The sequence below is a fragment of the Cherax quadricarinatus genome, unplaced genomic scaffold, assembly GCF_038502225.1.
Source record: "Cherax quadricarinatus isolate ZL_2023a unplaced genomic scaffold, ASM3850222v1 Contig725, whole genome shotgun sequence".
Taxonomy (NCBI): domain Eukaryota; kingdom Metazoa; phylum Arthropoda; class Malacostraca; order Decapoda; family Parastacidae; genus Cherax; species Cherax quadricarinatus.
In genome coordinates, this window is record NW_027195751.1 from 78,157 (window position 1) to 100,686 (window position 22,530).

The window sequence follows — 22,530 nt, forward strand, 5'->3', positions numbered from 1 at the left end:
GCTCCTGGGCTACTTGTACTGTGAGGCCCCTGGGCTACTGGTACTGTGAGGCCCCTGGGCTACTAGTACTGTGAGGTCCCTGGGTTACTGATATTGTGAGGTTCCTGGGCTACTGGTACTGTGAGGCCCCTGTGGTACCGGTACTGTGAGGTTCCTGGGCTACTGATACTGTGAGGTCCTTGGGCTACTGGTACTGTGAGGTCCCTGGGCTACTGTTACTGTGAGGTCCCCGGGCTACTGGTACTGTGAGGCCCCTGGGCTACTGGTACTGTGAGGTTACTGAGCTACTGGTACTGTGAGGCCCCTGTGGTACTGGTACTGTGATGTCCCTGAGCTACTCTTACTGTGAGGTCCTGGGCTACTGGTACTGTGAGGTCCCTGGGCTACTGGTTCTGTGAGGCCCCTGGGCTACTGGTACTGTGAGGTCCCTGGGCTACTGTTACTGTGAGGTCCCTGGGCTACTGTTACTGTGAGATCCCTGGGCTACTCTTACTGTGAGGTCCCTGGGCTACTGGTACTGTGAGGTCCCTGGGCTATTGGTTCTGTGAGGCCCCTGGGCTACTGGTACTGTGAGGTCCCTGGGCTACTGGTACTGTGAGGTCCCTGGGCTACTGTTGCTGTGAGGTCCCTGGGCTACTGGCACTGTGAGGTCCCTGAGCTACTGATTCTGTGAGGCCCCTGGGCTACTGGTACTGTGAGGTCCCTGGGCTACTGGTACTGTGAGGTCCCTGGGCTACTGTTACTGTGAGGTCCCTGGGCTACTGGTACTGTGAGGTCCTTGGGCTACTGGTACTGTGAGGTCCCTGGGCTACTGTTTCTGTGAGGTCCCTGGGCTACTCTTACTGTGAGGTCCCTGGGCTACTGGTACTGTGAGGTCCCTGGGCTACTGGTACTGTGAGGTCCCTGGGCTACTGGTACTTTGAGGTCCCTGGGTTACTGGTACTGTGAGGTCCCTGGGCTGTTACTGTGAGGTCCCTGTGTTACTGGTACTGTGAGGCCCCTGGGCTACTGGTACTGTGAGGTCCCTGGGCTACTGGTACTGTGAGGTCCCTGTGGCTACTGGTACTGTGAGGCCCCTGGGTCCCTGGGCTACTCTTACTGTGAGGTCCCTGGGCTACTGGTACTGTGAGGTCCCTGGGCTACTGGTTCTGTGAGGCCCCTGGGCTACTGGTACTGTGAGGTCCCTGGGCTACTGGTACTGTGAGGTCCCTGGGCTACTGGTACTGTGAGGTCCCTGGGCTACTGGTACTGTGAGGTCCCTGGGTTACTGGTACTGTGAGGTCCCTGGGCTGTTACTGTGAGGTCCCTGTGTTACTGGTACTGTGAGGCCCCTGGGCTACTGGTACTGTGATGTCCCTGGGCTACTCTTACTGTGAGGTCCTGGGCTACTGGTACTGTGAGGTCCCTGGGCTACTGGTTCTGTGAGGCTCCTGGGCTACTGGTACTGTGAGGTCCCTGGGCTACTGGTACTGTGAGGTCCCTGGGCTGTTACTGTGAGGTTCCTTGGGCTACTGTTACTGTGAGGTCCCTGGGCTACTGGTACTGTGAGGTCCCTGGGCTACTGGTACTGTGAGGTCCCTGGGCTACTGTTACTGTGAGGTCCCTGGGCTACTGGTACTGTGAGGTCCCTGGGCTACTGGTACTGTGAGGTCCCTGGGCTACTGGTACTGTGAGGTCCCTGGGCTACTGGTACTGTGAGGTCCCTGGGCTACTGGTACTGTGAGGTCCCTGGGCTACTGGTACTGTGAGGTCCCTGGGCTACTGGTACTGTGAGGTCCCTGGGCTACTGGTACTGTGAGGTCCCTGGGCTACTGGTACTGTGAGGTACCTGGGCTACTGGTACTGTGAGGTCCCTGGGCTACTGGTATTGTGAGGTCCCTGGGCTACTGGTACTGTGAGATCTCTGGGCTACTGGTACTGTGAGGTCCCTTTGCTACTGGTACTGTGAGGTCCCTGGGCTACTGGTACTGTGAGGTCCCTGGGCTACTGTTACTGTGAGGTCCCTGGGCTACTGGTACTGTGAGGTCCCTAGGCTACTGTTACTGTGAGGTCCCTGGGCTACTTTTACTGTGAGGTCCCTGGGCTACTGGTACTGTGAGGTCCCTGGGCTACTGGGTCTGTGAGGCCCTTGGGCTACTGCTACTGTGAGGTCCCTGGGCTACTGTTACTGTGAGGTCCCTAGGCTACTGTTACTGTGAGGTCCCTGGGCTACTGGTACTGTGAGGTCCCTGGGCTACTCTTACTGTGAGGTCCCTGGGCTACTGGTACTGTGAGGTCCCTGGGCTACTGGTACTGTGAGGTCCCTGGGCTACTGGTACTGTGAGGTCCCTGGGCTACTGGTACTGTGAGGTCCCTGGGCTACTGGTACTGTGAGGTCCCTGGGCTACTGTTACTGTGAGGTCCCTGGGCTACTGGTACTGTGAGGTCCCTGGGCTACTGGTACTGTGAGGTCCCTGGGCTACTGGTACTGTGAGGTCCCTGGGCTACTGGTACTGTGAGGTCCCTGGGCTACTGGTACTGTGAGGTCCCTGGGCTACTCTTACTGTGAGGTCCCTGGGCTACTGGTACTGTGAGGTCCCTGGGCTACTGTTACTGTGAGGCCCCTGGGCTACTCTTACTGTGAGGTCCCTGGGCTACTGGTACTGTGAGGTCCCTGGGCTACTTGTACTGTGAGGTCCCTGGGCTACTGCTACTGTTACTGTGAGGTCCCTGGGGTACTGTTACTGTGAGGTCCCTCTACCTGAGGCTACTGTTACTGTGAGGTCCCTGGGCTACTGTACTGTGAGGTCCCTGGGCTATCCCTGGGCTACTGTTACTGTGAGGTCCCTGGGCTACTGGTACTGTGAGGTCCCTGGGCTACTGGTACTGTGAGGTCCCTGGGCTACTGGTACTGTGAGGTCCCTGGGCTACTGGTACTGTGAGGTCCCTGGGCTACTGGTACTGTGAGGTCCCTGGGCTACTGGTACTGTGAGGTCCCTGGGCTACTGGTACTGTGAGGTCCCTGGGCTACTGGTACTGTGAGGTCCCTGGGCTACTGGTACTGTGAGGTCCCTGGGCTACTGTTACTGTGAGGTCCCTGGGCTACTGTTACTGTGAGGTCCCTGGGCTACTGGTACTGTGAGGTCCCTGGGTTACTGGTACTTTGAGGTCCCTGGGCTACTGTTACTGTGAGGTCCCTGGGCTACTGTTACTGTGAGGTCCCTGGGCTACTGGTACTGTGAGGTCCCTAGGCTACTGTTACTGTGAGGTCCCTGGGCTACTGGTACTGTGAGGTCCCTGGGTTACTGGTACTTTGAGGTCCCTGGGCTACTGGTTCTTTGAGGCCCTTGGGCTACTGTTACTGTGAGGTCCCTGGGGTACTGTTACTGTGAGGTCTCTGGGCTACTGTTACTGTGAGGTCCCTAGGCTACTGTTAATGTGAGGTCCCTGGGCTACTTGTACTGTGAGGTCCCTGGGCTACTGGTTCTTTGAGGCCCTTGGGCTACTGTTACTGTGAGGTCCCTGGGCTACTGGTACTGTGAGGTCCCTGGGCTACTGGTACTGTGAGGTCCCTAGGCTACTGTTACTGTGAGGTCCCTGGGCTACTGGTACTGTGAGGTCCCTGGGCTACTGGTACTGTGAGGTCCCTAGGCTACTGTTACTGTGAGGTCCCTGGGCTACTGGTACTGTGAGGTCCCTGGGCTACTGGTACTGTGAGGTCCCTGGGCTACTGGTACTGTGAGGTCCCTGGGCTACTGGTACTGTGAGGTCCCTGGGCTACTGGTACTGTGAGGTCCCTGGGCTACTGGTACTGTGAGGTCCCTGGGCTACTGGTACTGTGAGGTCCCTGGGCTACTGTTACTGTGAGGTCCCTGGGCTACTGGTACTGTGAGGTCCCTGGGCTACTGGTACTGTGAGGTCCCTAGGCTACTGTTACTGTGAGGTCCCTGGGCTACTGGTACTGTGAGGTCCCTGGGCTACTGTTACTGTGAGGTCCCTGGGCTACTGGTACTGTGAGGTCCCTGGGCTACTGGTACTGTGAGGTCCCTGGGCTACTGGTACTGTGAGGTCCCTGGGCTACTGTTACTGTGAGGTCCCTGGGCTACTGGTACTGTGAGGTCCCTGGGCTACTGGTACTGTGAGGTCCCTGGGCTACTGGTACTGTGAGGTCCCTAGGCTACTGTTACTGTGAGGTCCCTGGGCTACTGGTACTGTGAGGTCCCTGGGTTACTGGTACTTTGAGGTCCCTTGGCTACTGTTACTGTGAGGTCCCTGGGGTTACTGTGAGGTCCCTGGGCTACTGGTACTGTGAGGTCCCTGGGTTACTGGTACTTTGAGGTCCCTTGGCTACTGTTACTGTTAGGTCCCTGGGCTACTGTTACTGTGAGGTCCCTGGGCTACTGGTACTGTGAGGTCCCTGGGTTACTGGTACTTTGAGGTCCCTGGGTTACTGTTACTGTGAGGTCCCTGGGCTACTGTTACTGTGAGGTCCCTGGGCTACTGGTACTGTGAGGTCCCTGGGTTACTGGTACTTTGAGGTCCCTTGGCTACTGTTACTGTGAGGTCCCTGGGCTACTGTTACTGTGAGGTCCCTGGGCTACTGGTACTGTGAGGTCCCTGGGCTACTGTTACTGTGAGGTCCCTGGGCTACTGGTACTGTGAGGTCCCTGGGTAACTGGTACTTTGAGGTCCCCAGTGATATTTTCAAATGAAAAAAATAAATACGACACTCAACAGTTGATCATATAGGTGATGTAATATTTCAGTTCACTTTTCATCTCGTGTGGCCCTCCAGCCCTGCAGCCCTGCAGCCCTGCAGCCCAGGGGTATAGGGGCTGCAGCCCCTGGACCCTATGCCTCAATCCGGCCCTGCTTACTACTAGTGTTCTGCGACTTGTATATCATGCCCTGCTAGTGCTCTGTGACATGCATATCCTGCCAGAAATTTATATATCATACCCTATTTATGGTTTGAAACATGTAAATCCAACCTCACTTGTGTTCTGCAACTTGTAAATCCGACTCTTTTTTTGTGTATCATGGCATATATTTTATTCCTTATTGTTTTACATTGTGTATAACCTACACGTGTGATCTGCAGCGGCTGCTGGGCGGACTGAGCAAGGACAAGGAGTTCCTGGTGTCACTGCTGGGTCGTCGAAGCCTGAGACAGGAGGTGGTGACGGTGGACGGTGGCGGCCAAGTTACTCACACAAGTTGTCAAGTGGCGGCCGTTGCTAAGGAAGCTCTCAGCTCTTTACAAGTGAGACATTCCTATGCTCGCTCAAGCACGCACGCACACACACACACACACACACACACACACACACACACACACACACACAGATATTAGGAAGTATTTCTTCAGTCATAGAGTTGTAAGGCAGTGGAATAGCCTAGAAAATGACGTAGTGGAGGCAGGAACCATACACAGTTTTAAGACGAGGTTTGATAAAGCTCATGGAGCGGGGAGAGAGAGGGCCCAGTAGCAACCGGTGAAGAGGCGGGGCCAGGAGCTAAGACTCGACCCCTGCAACCACAAATAGGTGAGTACACACACAGAGTCTATAATTCTGCTTTATAACTTTCAGCACATGACCTGAGGTTCTCTCCTTCAAGTCAAATATTGCTCTTTAAAACCTACAATACCTGCTTACTATCTTCCTTTTGTAACCTAGAACACTTTCTGAATTTCATTCTATTCTGTCAGTTACAGCTCTCTAACCTACAGTACATCCCTTGTAGTTCAGTCCAGTTAGTAAACAAAACAACAGAAAAAATACTAAGTTATAGCAAATAGTCTCGCATATTAAATTCATTCAAAATTTTATTTCTGAAACTTTTCTCTGTTACTTGCTCCTCTAACCTCTCCTAATCATTCTCCTCTCCTCCAGCAGGCCTCTCCCACATCTCTGATCTGCCTATATTCTTTTCAACCTACTGAAGTTTCCCAGTTCATGTTCACAGATATAATTATCTTATGAATGACGCACTTCCTGACAGGTAAACATTTAGCATCTATTCCTGCAATATCCTTATCATACAGAACACAGATGCAGTAAAATGTGTGTGTACCAGCTTTTTTTTTTTAAATATGCCCTAGACCTTTATCAGTTGTCCTATTCTGACTTCATGGGGTCAGCACTTGGAATCGTTTATGTGGCAACGAGACCCCGGGGACAGTACTGGAAGGCCGGGTGCTGTTGATGGAGGCGCAGGCAAGACTCTTCTCCAGAAGGAACGAGAAAAGAAAGAGCGAGCCAGGCTTAAAGTCACTCTCAGGCGTCGTACAGCAATACTGCTGCAGCAGCTACACCAAGACGCAGGTCAGTACGACAGGCTATCTCTATATGATTTGCAAAAAGTAATGTAACAAAGTATCGGCAAAGGTTCAGGCGATTTTCGGACATTTTTACAAAATCGGTGTCGGTGATTTTTTTTTATAAAGTAGAACATGCTCTTAAAAATATCAAAATTAACACTGTACCTCACACACACACACACACACACACGCAACGTAATTAAAAAAGACACGGGGAGATTATAGAGAACGAGAGCATCATCGTGGTAACAGGAGAGAACATGACTCAACTGCAAATTTTCAGAGACTTGGGTGGTTCTCGAGGGAAACGAACCGCAGTCATATTGACATTCAAGTCAGAAATGACATGAAACAAAGTCCTGCAGTGGAAGCTACTGTTAAAGGGTTCACAAAAATATCAGCGAGTGTACCTCGACCAACAGAACACGAAAAACGGGAACAACTGAGGGGAAGAGTAAGAATGCACTGAGGCAGAGTACTTTGCCTCAGTGCATATCTTGGCGACAGGGTATGCACTGTCAGACAGAGCAGCACATCCTCGAAGGAAACAGCACACAACCAAACACAGACCAACCCACAGCATCCCGTCAACCCCTACAATCCCCACACCAACCACGCACAATAACAATCGCCAAACTACACTCCACATCCACAGCCCCCACCCCCCAGCACTAATAGAGCCACACCAGCAAACTACCATAATAACTAGGCCTGCCTACCACACCCACAGCCAGCATCAACCTTTCCAACTCCCCAGAATACAATTCTAGAAAGGAAATTGAAGAAGTGGTACACCAACACAACTCCCCAGAATACAATTCTAGAAAGGAAACTGAAGGTGTGGAATTCCAAATAAAAGTGAGGAGAGTCACGAAAGAATCACTGAAGCATCCCAGGACATCAGAGCAATCATAGAGACAAAGTTCACGTAAGTGATAACAGATGCAATCTTCCCATGTAGTTATCAGATCCTGAGGAAAGACGGTGGGGGGGAGCAGAGGGGGAGGAGGAGGAGGAGTTGCACTGTTCATTAAAATGCAATGGAGTTTTGAGGAGATGGAAGGACTAGTCAGAGGGGTAGTGGACGACTACATAGGAGCACTGTATACTGGGGGTCAAAAAGTGATGATAGCAGTGATGTACAACCTGCCACCAAGCAGTAGGAGGCCAAGACGAATATGATGAGAGCAACAGAGTGATGATGGACACAATAGCCGAGATTACTAGAAGGGCCCACATGAGCAGAGCAAAGTTACTCATCATGGGGGATTTCAACTATAAGGAGACTGGGGAAATCTGGAGACGCGGAGAGCCAAAATACTGGAGGTACTAGAAAACTTCTTGTCCATCATGTTAAGGACAAAATCAGGTAGAGTGAGAGAGGCCAGGAGCTGCAAATCAACCCTTACAACTACAAATAGGCGAATCCACACACACAATAACACACTTGCTCACACACACAAACACAAAACATGATAGTTCTTTCATCTTGGGCAGACCTAGTCAGTAAATCCCTAAGTTCCCCTCCTTTTCAAGAGAGACTAAAATGACTGGAAGAGTAACCATTCTTCTCGAAAATTTGTGTATATCTGAGAATTTTTATGTTTTCCCCAATGCCTAACTTTAAGCGCTGTTTGAACTTTGTTTTTCCTTCCATTTCTATTTTGTTTTACGCATAACTCGAGAGTTCCTCACCTAATTAACTTTAGGAACGATTAACATGTTAACATGTCCTTTGATCAAAGTTATTGAACCTAACTTCAGATAACTTCAACATCCTGAGTGGCCGTTAAAATGGTATAAAATACCGACAGGTTGTAGGTAAGACACATGTGCAACAGTTAGGTAAGATACCTAACTGTTGCATATGTGTCTTACCTACATCCTGAGTGGTAATGTTTCTAACGTTCACAAGAGGCTCCAAGAAATATGATGATGGTGGAGAGGGAAACTGAAATGTTACGGTGCAGATTTGACAATTTTGTGTGTAAAATACTGGGAACTTTATAGTCTCGTTAAATCACACTCTAAGGAGCAGACCCGCCTAAGCGGAGTTTGTCCATTTTATCAGTAGTACGACTGGACCGGACACCCGTTCAATATAGCAGATCTTGTCCTCTTAATGGGTATTTTAATCGGACATCCCATTAAATATGCAATTTGAGGCTTCGTCCCGGGAGATTTTTTTTTTTTTTTTTTTTTTTTTTGTTTAGCCGACATCCGAGGGGAGGGGGAGGGGGGGAGGGTGGTTCTGCTTTACTGAAAGTTAACAGCATTTCCATTTCTTCCTTATGTATAAAGAAATGGATATCTGCAATACCCTCAAAAAGAAACCTGCAATGATACCTTTCATTACACATGCATCGTAGCGTGAAAAGTACTGAGGGACGACCTTTGTTAGTTTCCTGTTAACTTTAAACTTTCTATTTTTACTGTATAGAGCGGTACGTCCAGAGAAAGCTGATAATCATCTAGTTTTTCATCCATGGTGTACATGATGGGGTTTTCAGCAAAGTTGAACTCATTAAGTAGTTCTGTTGCGTTAATCACCAGATGGGATTTGTGGTTGCACCTTTACCACCTCCATCTGCTTTAAGACTAGGTCAGAACAGTACCATCGCAAGCAACTGTTGGCATCAAGCATCTCAGAAGAAGAAGCAATTAAAACGAAGGTGGACCTTGGAGACATTTAGGAAGTCTTTGGTAAAGTCTGAGGGATGAAAGTTGCAAGTAACTGTCTCTGGATGTAGTGTCCATGCTTGATGTGTGGGGATCCCGATGACTACAAAAGTGACTTTGAAACTTTTGAGTTTATTGTTTTTCATATTATCATCATTAACTCTGTGCAAAACTTCATGTGTAACTGAACGATCTATGTCATACACATCATATATTCATTATCTAACTCAAAGCCTTGTTTCAGCAGATGTGGAGGAAACGCTACGGGCAGCCGAGGAGCTGGTAGCAGAGGTGAAGAGCGTGGGCGTAGGTGGACGACTGCTGTGTCGGCTGCTGGTGGGTGTGGGAGTGGCGCTGCCCAAGTGTAACAGACATGAAGATGCAATTGCTGTCCTCACTGACGCCGTCCACATAGCTCGGGCCAGGTGTGTATATGTATGTGCGTGTGTGTATCTTCACCTAATTGTACTCCTCAAATTGTGGTTGCAGGGTTTAAGTCATACCTCCTGCCCTCGCCTTTCACTGGTCGCTACTAGGTCAACTCTCTCCCCTGCTCCATGAGCTTTATCGTATTTCATAAACTTATGTATGGATCCTACCTCCATTACATCACTCTCCATATTGTTCCACTTTCTGACAACACTGACTGAAGAAATACTTCCTAAAATCCCTGAGAGTCATCTGAGTCTTCAGATTCTAGTGGGACCCCTTGATGATGTGTCCCATTTTTGAAACATCCTGTCTGTTCACCTTGTCGATTCCTTTTATTACATGTCGTTATCATATCCCCTCTATCCCTCCTGCCCAGTGTCGTTAGGTCGATTTCTCTCTCCTCGTAGCACTTACCACTTAGCTTCAGGACTAGTCTCCTTAAAAACCTTTGCACTTTGCACTTTCTCGCCTAATTGTACTCACCTAATTGTGGTTGTGTGTGTGGGGGAGGGGGGGGAGGGGTTGAAGCGCAAGCTATATTGTATTAGCACCATTGTATTATGCACTGTGTATTTAGAGGTTGGATGTAGGTTGTGTTGTTAGGTTATTAATAGCGTCATTACGTATGGTACCTGTACTTAGTGGACTGATGCTGTACCAGTGCTGATTCTTTGTTCATAACCTGCATTATTGTTCCATATTACTTTACGTTACTACCTATATATGTATTTTGTATATAGTTTTAAATAAAATCTAAAAATATATATAAATTAAATGGAACAGGATGATGAATATGTTCTTAAGTATGGAGCGATCTTTTTTTAAATTCTAACATAAATGGAATGGAACGTTACATTATTACAGTCCTAGATAAAGTTAAATAACATTGAACAATGTGTATAGAGAGTGTTCAGGCCTGGCTTCAATACCAGGGCTGAGGTCCAGCCCCAGTCAACCTGTGTGTGTGTGTTGGGGGAGTGACCAGGGCTCAGATTCAGCCCCAGTCAACCTATGTGTGTGTTGGGGGGTGACCAGGGCTCAGATCCAACCCCCAGTCAACCTGTGTGTGTGTGTTGGGGGTGGGTGACCAGGGCTCAGATCAAGCCCCAATCAACCTGCAAGTGTGGAGGAGGAGGTGGTGACCAGGGCTCAGATCCAGCCAAAGTCAACCTACGTGTGGGGAGGGGAAGGGTGTGACCAGTGCTCATATCCTGCCCCAATCAACCTGTGTGTGTGCTAGGGGGGTGACCAGGGCTCAGATCCAGCCCCATTCAACCTGTGTGTGTATGTGTTAGCGGGTGACACGGGCTCAGATCCAGCCCCAGTCAATCTGCATGTGTGGAGGAGGAGGGGGTGACCAGGGCTCAGATCCAACCCCAGTCAACCTGTGCATGTGTTGGGGGGTGACCAGGGCTCAGACCCAAACCCAATCAACCTGTGCATGTGTTGGGGGGGGGTGACCAGGGCTCAGATCCAGCCCCAGTCAACGTGTGTTGGGGGGGAAGGGGGTGACCAGTGCTCAGATCCAGCCCCAGTCTACCTGTGGGTGTGTGTGGAAGGGAGGGACTGACCAGAGCTCAGATCCAACCCTAGTCAACCTGTGGGTGTGTGTGGAAGGAAGGGGGTGACCAGGGCTCAGATCCAGCCCTAGTCAACCTGTAGGTGTGCATGAAAGGGAGGGAGTGACCAGAGCTCAGATCCAGCCCTAGTCAACCTGTGGGTGTGTGTGGAAGGGAGGGCGTGACCAGAGCTCAGATCCAGCCCTAGTCAACCTGTGGGTGTGTATGAAAGGGAGGGGGTGACCAGGGCTCATCCAGCCCCATTCAACCTGTGTGTGGGAGGAAGGGGGTGACCAGGGCTCAAATGAAGCCAGCGCTACACATATGATGCCAGCGCTACACTCCTGAAGCCAGCGCTACACACATGAAGCCAGCGCTTTACACAAGAAGCCAGTGCTTCACAGAATCCAGCGCTACACACGAATCCAGGGCTACACACATGAAGCCAGCGCAACACACCTGAAGCCAGCGCTACACACCTGAAGCCAGTGCTACACACCTGAAGCCAGCGCTTCACACAAGAAGCCAGTGCTTCACAGAATCCAGCGCTACACACGAATCCAGGGCTACACACATGAAGCCAGCGCAACACACCTGAAGCCAGCGCTACACACATGAAGCATGCGCTTCGCACATGAATCCAGCGCTACATACGTGAAGCCAGTACTACACACGTGAAGCCAGCGCTGCACATGCGAAGCCAGCGCAAAACACATGAAGCCAGCTCTAAACACATGAAGCCAGCTCTAAACACATGAAGCCAGCTCTACACATGTGAAGCCAGCTCTACACACGAAGCCAGTGATAAACACATGAATCCAGCGCTACACACATGAAGACAGCGCTACACACATGAAGGTAGTGATGCACACATGAAGCCAGCGGTACACACATGATGCCAGTGCTTCACTAATAAATCCATTGCTACACACATGAAACCAGTGCTACAGACATGAAGCCATCGCTACACACACGAAACCAACGCTACACACATGAAGCAATCACTACACACATGACGCCAGCGCTACACACATGAAGCCATCGCTAAACACATGACGCCATCGCTACACACACGAAGCCAGCGCTACACACATGAAGCCAGCGCTACACACATGAAGCCAGCGCTACACACATGAAGCCAGCGCTACACACATGAAGCCAGCGCTACACACATGAAGCCAGCGCTACACACAAGCAGCCAGCGCTACACACATGAAGCCAGCGCTACACACATGAAGACAGCGCTACACACATGAAGACAGCGCTACACACATGAAGACAGCGCTACACACTTGAAGCCAGCGCTACACACATGAAGCCAGCGCTACACACATGAAGACAGCGCTACACACATGAAGCCAGCGCTACACACATGAAGACAGCGCTACACACATGAAGACAGCGCTACACACATGAAGACAGCGCTACACACTTGAAGCCAGCGCTACACACATGAAGCCAGCGCTATATACATGAAGCCAGCGCTACACACATGAAGACAGCGCTATATACATGAAGCCAGCGCTACACACATGAAGACAGCGCTACACACATGAAGCCAGCGCTACACACATGAAGTCAGCGCTACACACAAGCAGCCAGCGCTACACACATGAAGCCAGCGCTACACACATGAAGCCAGCGCTACACACATGAAGCCAGCGCTACACACATGAAGCCAGCGCTACACACATGAAGCCAGCGCTACACACATGAAGCCAGCGCTACACACATGAAGACAGCGCTACACACATGAAGCCAGCGCTACACACATGAAGTCAGCGCTACACACAAGCAGCCAGCGCTACACACATGAAGACAGCGCTACACACATGAAGCCAGCGCTACACACATGAAGACAGCGCTACACACATGAAGACAGCGCTACACACATGAAGACAGCGCTACACACATTAAGTCAGCGCTACACACATTAAGTCAGCGCTACACACATTAAGTCAGCGCTAAACACATGAAGACAGCGCTACACACATGAAGACAGCGCTACACACATGAAGACAGCGCTACACACATGAAGCCAGCGCTACACACATGAAGACAGCGCTACACACATGAAGACAGCGCTACACACATGAAGTCAGCGCTACACACATGAAGACAGCGCTACACACATGAAGACAGCGCTACACACATGAAGTCAGCGCTACACACATGAAGACAGCGCTACACACATGAAGACAGCGCTACACACATGAAGACAGCGCTACACACATGAAGACAGCGCTACACACATGAAGACAGCGCTACACACATGAAGACAGCGCTACACACATGAAGACAGCGCTACACACATGAAGACAGCACTACACACATCAGCGCTACACACATGAAGCCAGCGCTACACACATGAAGCCAGCGTTACACACATGAAGCCAGTGCTACACACATGAAGACAGCGCTACACACATGAAGACAGCGCTACACACATGAAGACAACGCTACACACATGAAGCCAGCGCTACACACATGAAGCCAGCGCTACACACATGAAGACAGCGCTACACACATGAAGACAGCGCTACACACATGAAGCCAGCACTACACACATGAAGCCAGTGCTACACACATGAAGACAGCGCTACACACATGAAGACAGCGCTACACACATGAAGACAGCGCTACACACATGAAGCCAGCACTACACACATGAAGCCAGTGCTACACACATGAAGACAGCGCTACACACATGAAGACAGCACTACACACATGAAGCCAGTGCTACACACATGAAGACAGCACTACACACATGAAGCCAGCGCTACACACATGAAGACAGCGCTACACACATGAAGACAGCGCTACACACATGAAGACAGCGCTACACACATGAAGACAGCGCTACACACATGAAGACAGCGCTACACACATGAAGACAGCGCTACACATATGCTCTGTGTTTGTCAATGTATATAGTGAACAGTGAAAGTTTAATGTAATAATTATTTAATAAATGAAGATTTATTCAATATATCTTAAGTCTTATTTAAATTCATCAGATCTTATTTATATATTTGTCTATTTTAGGTGAATGTTAAATAATGAAAATTATTGTTCTGTTCTGGTAAATTTACATCTTTAATTACTTGTTATGCTGGTGAAAGGTCTTAACCCACAATGAAAGTTGGAACTTGTGTCTGGTGTCAGCCTGTCAGACGCTAGTGTCTGGTGTCAGCCTGTCAGACGCTAGTCAAACATTGCTCTTAAATGACATTCAAACTTACTTTAGGTAGGTTCAGAAATGGGTTTGACTGGTGCTGTTGTGACGGGCTCGGGCAGTGTGACGGGCTTGGGCAGTGTGACGGGCTTGGACAGTGTGACGGGCTTGGGCAGTGCGACGGGCTTGGGCAGTGTGACGGGCTTGGACAGTGTGACGGGCTTGGGCAGTGTGACGGGCTTGGGGGCTTGGCGGGTTTGGGCAGTGTGACGGGTGTGACTTGGGGGCAGTGTGACGGGCAGTGTGACAGTGTGACGGGCTTGGGCAGTGCGACGGGCTTGGGCAGTGTGACGGGCTTGGGCAGTGTGACGGGGTTGGGCAGTGTGACGGGCTCGGCCGGTGTGACGGGCTCCTCCAGTGTGACGGGCTCTGCCAGTGTGACGGGCTTGGGCAGTGTGACGGGCTCGGCCAGTGTGACGGGCTCGGCCAGTGTGACGTGAACCAAAGTGCTTCAGTTTTACGTCTCTGGCTGTAAACAAAATTTGCAGTGACAGCAGCTAGTGTCAGCTGTCTGACTTCTGTTATGATTTCAACATTATGGTTGATATCTAAATCGTTGATGGAAGTACAGAGAAGAAAGAGCGAGAGAGTGATAGAGGGAGAGAGAGAGAGATTAAATATTAAATAAATTTATCTGTGATGATAATATCATTACTCATTACTTATCGTTTTGTGTTAGTTACTGTTTGTCAAGGGCACTTGTCGATAGTGTATATGTTGTGTTCAGAGTATGAAACGTTAAACGTTAAATAACGTTAAACAATGTTTTGTGTTGAATATTAACATAAAATGTAGCTACAACATTGTTTTATTAAAGAACACCTTGGTTAGTAGAGTATTGTTTAAATTATATATTATATAAATTAACAGTAACCTGCAAGACATTATGTAGACGTCGTCCATCAAAATATACTTACAATAGTAGATATGACTGATGTATGATGATTACGGACATTTTATTAGTCATAACACTCCCATTACAATCAATTCTGTAGCCTTTTCAATAATTAATCAAATAATTTCAATAATGGTTATTAATCAAATAATTTCAATAATGGTTATTAATCAAATAATTTCAATAATGGTTATTAATCAAATAATTTCAGTAATGGTAATTAACCCATGTATGCATATATAAATCTCTTTGTATATAGATACACAGAAATTCCCGGAACTCATTTTGTCAACCAGTGACCATCGTTGTTACAAGCTGCGCTCATTCATTCAGGAAAATAACCTTCACTCCTCTATTTGCTACTTCTGAGTTGCCTTATAGTGTTTCTGCCCAAGTGATGCTGTTCAAGAACATTTTTCCGCAAATGTTCATAAAGTTTTTCAGCACCTCCTCCAGCATCTTGGCTCTCCACGTCTCCGTTCTCCTAAATGGCTCTAGATTTTTCCTAGACTATCTTCGTGTGGTTGAAATCCTCCATTATGAGTAATTTTGCCCATCTTTTGTGGAACCTTCTGGTCACTGCAGCCACTGTGGCCACCATCGTTCTGTTGCTGTCATCGTATTCCTCCTTTGGTCTCCTTCAGTTTGGTGGCGAGTTGTACTTTACAGCTAGAATCACTTTTGGATCTCCAGTTAGAAGTGTTCCTAATATGTAGACATCTATTTCACCTCTGACTAGTCCTCCCATCTCCTCAAAACTCCATTGGCTTTTGATGAGAAGTGCATCTCCTCCTCCCACTCTGTTTCCCCCGTCTTCGCAATCGTGTCATTACGATTTCCTGAGTCATCCTGACTTGAAGATTGCATCTCAGAAATATACTGGCTCTGTTCGCCTTGTCAATTCATCTCAGTATTCTGTACGGCGTTATCATCTCCCCCTCTATTCCTCCTGTCCTAAAGTGTCCTTAAGATGAGTTACCCTAACCTCTCCTCATAGGACACACCCCTTACCTCCTGAACTAGTCTTGTTGCAAACTTCTGAACTCTAATTTCTTCACGTGCTTCACTGATTGTGTGTTCCATACTGGTGTTTTATACTCTAATATGGGCCTAACGTACGCTGTGTACAGTGTTGTGACTTAGGCTTGCCAGGAGCCGTTTTCCTTGAGCTTGTACTCCAACTGTGGTCTTCCTTGACCTTCCACAAGCTTCTTGATATTGCACTTGGTGGGGTTAAACTTCAGGTACCATTTGTCTGACCATGCTTGCATCCTGTCCACCTCCCTTTGTAGTCTCTCCTGATTCTCGTTCTCTTGTAATCTCCTCAACAATTTCCTGTCGTTTGCGAAAAGGATCACTGCTGATTCTATCTCTTCTGTCATGTCATTCACATACAAAAGAAACAGCACCGGCCTTAGGTTTGACCTTCGTAAAGCCCCATTCAACACACACAACCACTCCGAATACTCGTTAGGTATTATCACTCATTTCTTTTCTGATCCATTGCAGTGTTTTCCTGCTATTCTAACAGCGGGTGCTTTTTTCCTTTTATATATATATATATATATATATATATATATATATATATATATATATATATATATATATATATATATATATATATATATATATTATTATTCATTATATATTTTATTATCACATTGGCCGATTCCCACCAAGGCAGGGTGGCCCGAAAAAGAAAAACTTTCACCATCTATAAAGTTTTTCTTCTTCTCTTTTTTAGTAAGTGTCTACAGGAGAAGGGGTTACTAGCCCATTGCTCCCGGCATTTTAGTCGCCTCATACGACACGCATGGCTTACGGAGGAAAGATTCTTTTCCACTTCCCCATGGACAATATATATATATACACATATATATATACATATATATATATATATACATATATATATATATATATATATACATATATATATATATATATATACATATATATATACACACATATATATATATATATATATATATATATACATATATATATATATATATATATACATATATATATATATATATATATATATATATATGTGTGTGTGTGTGTGTGTGTGTGTGTGTGTGTGAATAAGATAAATAATGAACAATGTTTCTGAAACTTCGGAAATGGTTATAGAATTGATCTTGTCGCCAAAGCGCCTAGTTCATTATAAACGCAATATTCATCCCGTGATGCGTCATTAAAGATATTACTAGTGATGAGGTTCACTCTGGATAGCTATGTGAAATTAAATGAGTACAGTTTCCATGGACGGGTGAAGTACTCTTGTTGTCTACAGTCTTACAGTTTCACGAACTGTAAGGTTCTAGACTACATATATACAAAGATCTAAGTATGTTGTATGTCTAGAAGCTTAGAGCTGTGGTAACAATGATTCATTTCTTATCTTTCTAATTCCAAGTGCAGTGTTAATCCTATAAGTGATACCAGAAAAGCCAAGAATAATTCTGAGGACTTCATTTTGCATGAGCTCCAAGGGCCAGAGATAATTGACCGTAGCCAATATTAACATGGGAGAAGCATAATCAAATAAAGGTGAAATACTGCCTATGTACTTCGTTCTTACTATTCTTATACTCGCATCACAGTTAGGGTAATAACCAGAAATAGATCTGTGAGCATTTTAGCCAATCTTAGCAATTCATATTTAGCTGTGGTAAAATGGATTTATTAGAGGGGCATGTTTGCACCAAGATAACTAAGATTTAACTTAGCTGATATTATGGAGTGCAAACGAATGGGTGGGGTATGCCGTTTATCATAATCTTTGTTTTAGATGAAGATATGTCTAGGTCTGAGTACAAATTACTTAAATCTAGTTCAGAAAGGTACTCATCATCTTATGCCCTGCTGAATGGATCATTATGTAGTCGTCATAGCTTTATATGTTGAATCTATAATATTTAGGCGAGATAAGTATGGCATTTATTATTATTATTATTATTATTATTATTATTATTATTATTATTATTATTATTATTATTATTATCAATGGAAGCGCTAAACCTCATAGGGTATGGCATTTAGGAAAGTATTCCTCTGGGCAGTAAATAGCATAAGACCTAGAATTCTACCCTGTGGTACAGGGTGTACTTCAGTCTTACTGCTAAAAACAACATATACATCAAACAGGTAACACGTGTTACTAATTGTGGCTTTTCTTACTTCAGTGAATATGGTGAGGAGGAGCATATGGCAGTTGAGGCACTGGGGAGGACACTGGCCAATAGAGGGCAGCATGCAGAGGCAGTCTCCGTCTGGGAGCGTCGTATTCCCGCTGCCAAGAATAGCCGCCAGAGAGCATCGTTGTTCCTACTCATAGCCAAGTCATATTTTGGTAAGTTTTATGAGAACACCAACTGACAATTCTCGTTTATTACACTGCTTTGTTAAAATAATTCTTCAAGCACACCTGCTCCTCCCAGACAGCGCAAATAGTCCCATTGGGACAAACTGACAGTGGAGAACATCGCCCACACAATGCTGAACAATACTTGAGGATAGCCGAAGCTTTTCTCCCAGCAGTGAAGGCACCATATTCAGGAGATTTCTGTTTAACTGTCCCTAATACTTCCTTGGGCACTCGGCTCTACCCTCAGGTCATTCGGATTGGTGTGGCTCGTCGCCTATCCGCCACTATTCTCACCAAATAGGTGCATTTGTGGCAGGGCTTCACCTGATCATTTTGGACTACGTGGTCTCGTCTGTTATATGTCAAAAGGAAATTATGTCAGACACGAAATGGTCGGTCACATCATCAAGCGAAGTCTCGTCACTGCCTGTTGCCCAACAGAACGGGAATCTCAAGTACTGAGGTCTGCCAAAAGCACCAAAAGTGTCCAAAGGGAATCACTATGCTACCTGGAAGGATGGTAAGCAGATTGCTTGGAGCTACAGCTGTGCATCTACGTTGGCTGACACCTACTTTTCATAATCTGAAGTATGGTAAGTAGGTGTCGGAGGGCTGGCACTATGCTCTAATTTTGTCCCAGTAGGGCCGGAGACCCTTGGAGCGTGGAGCAAGTGTGCTCGAAGATTCCTGAAAGAGATGAAAAACTCGTCACAAAGTAAGGACCCCAGAGTGACCAACTTCCTCTTTCAGAGCCTCAGCGTTACGATCCAGAGGGAAAATCCTGCAACATTCCGAGCACACGACCCAGCGCCGGAGAGTTGGATGAGGTCATTGAGATGTAGGTCCTAAGATGTCATTTATGTTATTTTTATTTCCATTATATCTTTTTTAATACACTTAGTTTTCAAATAAAGTTCACACAGCATACAGGGGTGGTAGGAGAAGAAAATACTTAAACAATTCCGGGGAGAATCCTGAGTATATATAGAATTCTATGAGACTAAACTCCTTAAAGATATTCTCCCAGATAATGCTAGGGAATTCAGATAGGTGGACGATGTTCATTGCCTTTGGAATAAAGATCACAATATTGATGAGTTCCTACCTAGACTCGGTTCTCTAGTACTTCCCATTACGTTCACAACGGAGCATGAAATAGACAACAGTCTACCTTTCACAGATGTTTCAATCCATCGTGCTGATAGAAGATTTAAATTTAAAATTTAGAGGAAGCCAACCAATGTGTCGTCATACATTAAATATTATTCCACTTGTGAGTCTAGGGTTTAAATGAGTATTTTTGCTGCAATGTTCTTGGAGGCTTGTTCATCTGTAGCCCTGAGTATTTAAAAGATGAAATATATAGGATATTAAACATAGCCACAAAACTGAGATACCCCAGATGTTTTGTTAAGATGGCCATATTGTCAGCTAGGAAGACCTACAGGACTGAACCTCAATGCCTTCTAGGAAAAAATGTATTGGTTTTAACAATAAATGGCACAATACCGTGACTGGAACAATGAACATAGAAGAGAGGAGCTTACGACGATGTTTCAGTCCGACTTGGACCAATTACATAGTCACACTAACAGAAAGGAGAGGAGGGAGAATATATAGTCCAGCAGACAATGACGAGAGCAAAAGAGGTAGTGGTGGAGGTGGTGGTAGTAGTAGTAGTAGCAGTAGTAGTAGTAGATGAGTCAGTCAAATACCAAGAAAGAGGAGCACTGGAAGGAAGCTAGGGGCCACAGAAGGTAGGAGCAAAAACACAGAGGGGGGACAAAATAATGAAAGAAATACCCAAGACAGAAGAAAGAAAACCCAAAGGAAAAAGAGAAAAGAGGAAAGGGGAAGAGGGAGAAGGGGAAAAAGGAATCAGGTAAAGTCACGGGTGTTCTGAGGTTTGGAGCATTTTACAATGTAATGAGAAAGGAAGGCATCTACAGAGACAAAACCACGACTAAAATTCATACAAGTTGTGTATGAGGGAGGATTCAACCAGACGGCGACAGTGAAAGTTGGACGTAGGGTAGACAGTTTTAGCAGAAGACCGGTCAATAGAATGACTGATTTCTGACATGACAGAAAAGAGCACTGTTGATGTCGGCAAGCATAACACTACTTTTGTGCTCCCTGAGTCTGTCAGGAAGAGATCGGCCAGTTTCTCCAAAGTACTGAAGAGGACAGGAGGAACAAGAAATAGAGTAGACACCAGGAGCATCTAAAGAGGGTGGAAAAGTATGAACTAGATTAGTGCGAAGAGTGTTAGTCTGGCGAAAAGTAAATTTAATATCTAAGGAACGGAGAGAGTTGTTGAGATTATAAAGAATGGAAATACAGGAAAGGCAGCCGACAGGAGAGTTCTCAGGAGTAGAGAGTTTGGGAGAGAAGAAGGTACGTTTAGCAAGTGAGAAGGCAGAGTCTATGAAATGGGAAGGATAGCCAAGACGGGAAAATGAACTACGAAGAGTGGAAATTTCTGATTGAAGGAACTGAGGATCACAAATGCAGAGAGCATGGAGAAAGAGGGAAATAACACTTTTCTTGACAGAGAAAACATGATAAGAAAAGTAGTGAATGTACATGCTACTGTGCATAGGCGTGCGGTACACGGAAGAAGCAAAACCTGTATCTGAGCGGTGGATATGAACATCAAGGTGAGGAAGCAAAGAATTAGATTCCCATTCAGCTTTAAACTTAATGGAAGTGGCAGGATTATTAAAGGCATCAAGAAATGGGTCATGAGACCAAAGAGCAAAGATGTCATCTACACAGCAGAGCCAGAGTGAAGGTCGACACATCAATAGTAGGAAGAAGAACAGTCTCGAAGTATTTTATGTATAGATTAGCAAGTCTGTCCAAGTCGGACCGAAACATCGTCGTAAGCTCCTCTCTTCTATATGCAGTGTGAGGGAAAAGTTGAATAGATAGGAGTAGCTATTCCCCCCCCCCCTTTTTTTCCCCTCCCCGAAAGTAGTAGCAGGATATAACCCCTCATCATTGCCGTGGAAAAAAACCTGCTTTCCTGTCATCGGGATAGATTATTCACTGCTATACTGTGAAGAACTAGCCAGTGGATTGTCACCATCACCTGCGACATCCCCCCATCAGCAACGGCTACGAATTCAACAACACGCAGTGTCACCAACACCAGACACCCAAGTTTTATATATATTAGCGTTGAATTCAGATATCATTTATATTTTTCATTTTTCATTTTCTTTAAGGTAGGATCAATATTTCATATTTAAGTGTTTTATATTTTATATTTTCTAAATAATAAAGTGTATATGTTTGTCAGTTTTTGTTCTTTTTCTATTCATTAATTTTCCTGAGGAGGAGCCAGCCTTGGAAATACTGTCTGAAGTTGTTACAGGGCTGAGTAAGCCTTCACAAGTGGCGACCTTGCCAGGATCAACTCAACTGAATCAAGATTCAACTCCATCTCGAATCTACCATTAGAACTTCAACGCCGCATACCTCAGACGGTTATCACCAGCCATGATTAATCATTCTCTATGGTAGGACTACAGTACAGGTATTTAAAAGATTTGGTGATTGTTATAGTCTCAATTTATTGTAAGTCAAGTCAGGCAGGATACAATATTTAATTCTGCCACCTTTTTGTTCGAGCTTGAAACACTTTGGAGGATTAGACTCTAGGGACCCGAGATTTTCCAGTGACAATTTGTTTCATTGAGCTCTTTATTTTATCAAGGGAACTGTCGTAGGACACTCTTGATTTGTTGGTGAGAAGATTAGATGGTCAAGGGACCCCATTCTACTTACTGTTTGCTCGGATCTGGCATACAACCCTTCGTTTTCATTAATACATATTGTTTAATTGAAGCAGGGATCGAGCCCTCTGGTTTATTTACAGTTTGAGCGGAGCAAGAATTGAACCCTCCGTTTTCTTTGATACCCGTTTCATTTTCCCCTGGTAGTTTAAGTTATTCTTGCAAATATGGAGGAATACCAGTTTTGGATGAACGCTGGAAGTAAGTTAGGAATAACAGGGAAAAATTTAGAATCTTTCATTAGTGCTAAAATCCAGGA

General features: G+C 46.4%; 1 protein-coding gene across 1 annotated transcript in view; it reads left to right on the forward strand.

The window, feature by feature from the left end:
- Positions 1-22,530, forward strand: part of LOC128685765 (outer dynein arm-docking complex subunit 4) — a 124,881-nt gene that overhangs the window by 68,649 nt on the left and 33,702 nt on the right. Inside the window, exons 5-8 of the mRNA XM_070080632.1 lie at positions 5,081-5,242; positions 6,122-6,305; positions 9,228-9,405; positions 18,290-18,456. Of these exons, the coding sequence (XP_069936733.1) occupies positions 5,081-5,242; positions 6,122-6,305; positions 9,228-9,405; positions 18,290-18,456 (691 nt within the window). The remainder of the gene's footprint in view (positions 1-5,080; positions 5,243-6,121; positions 6,306-9,227; positions 9,406-18,289; positions 18,457-22,530) is intronic.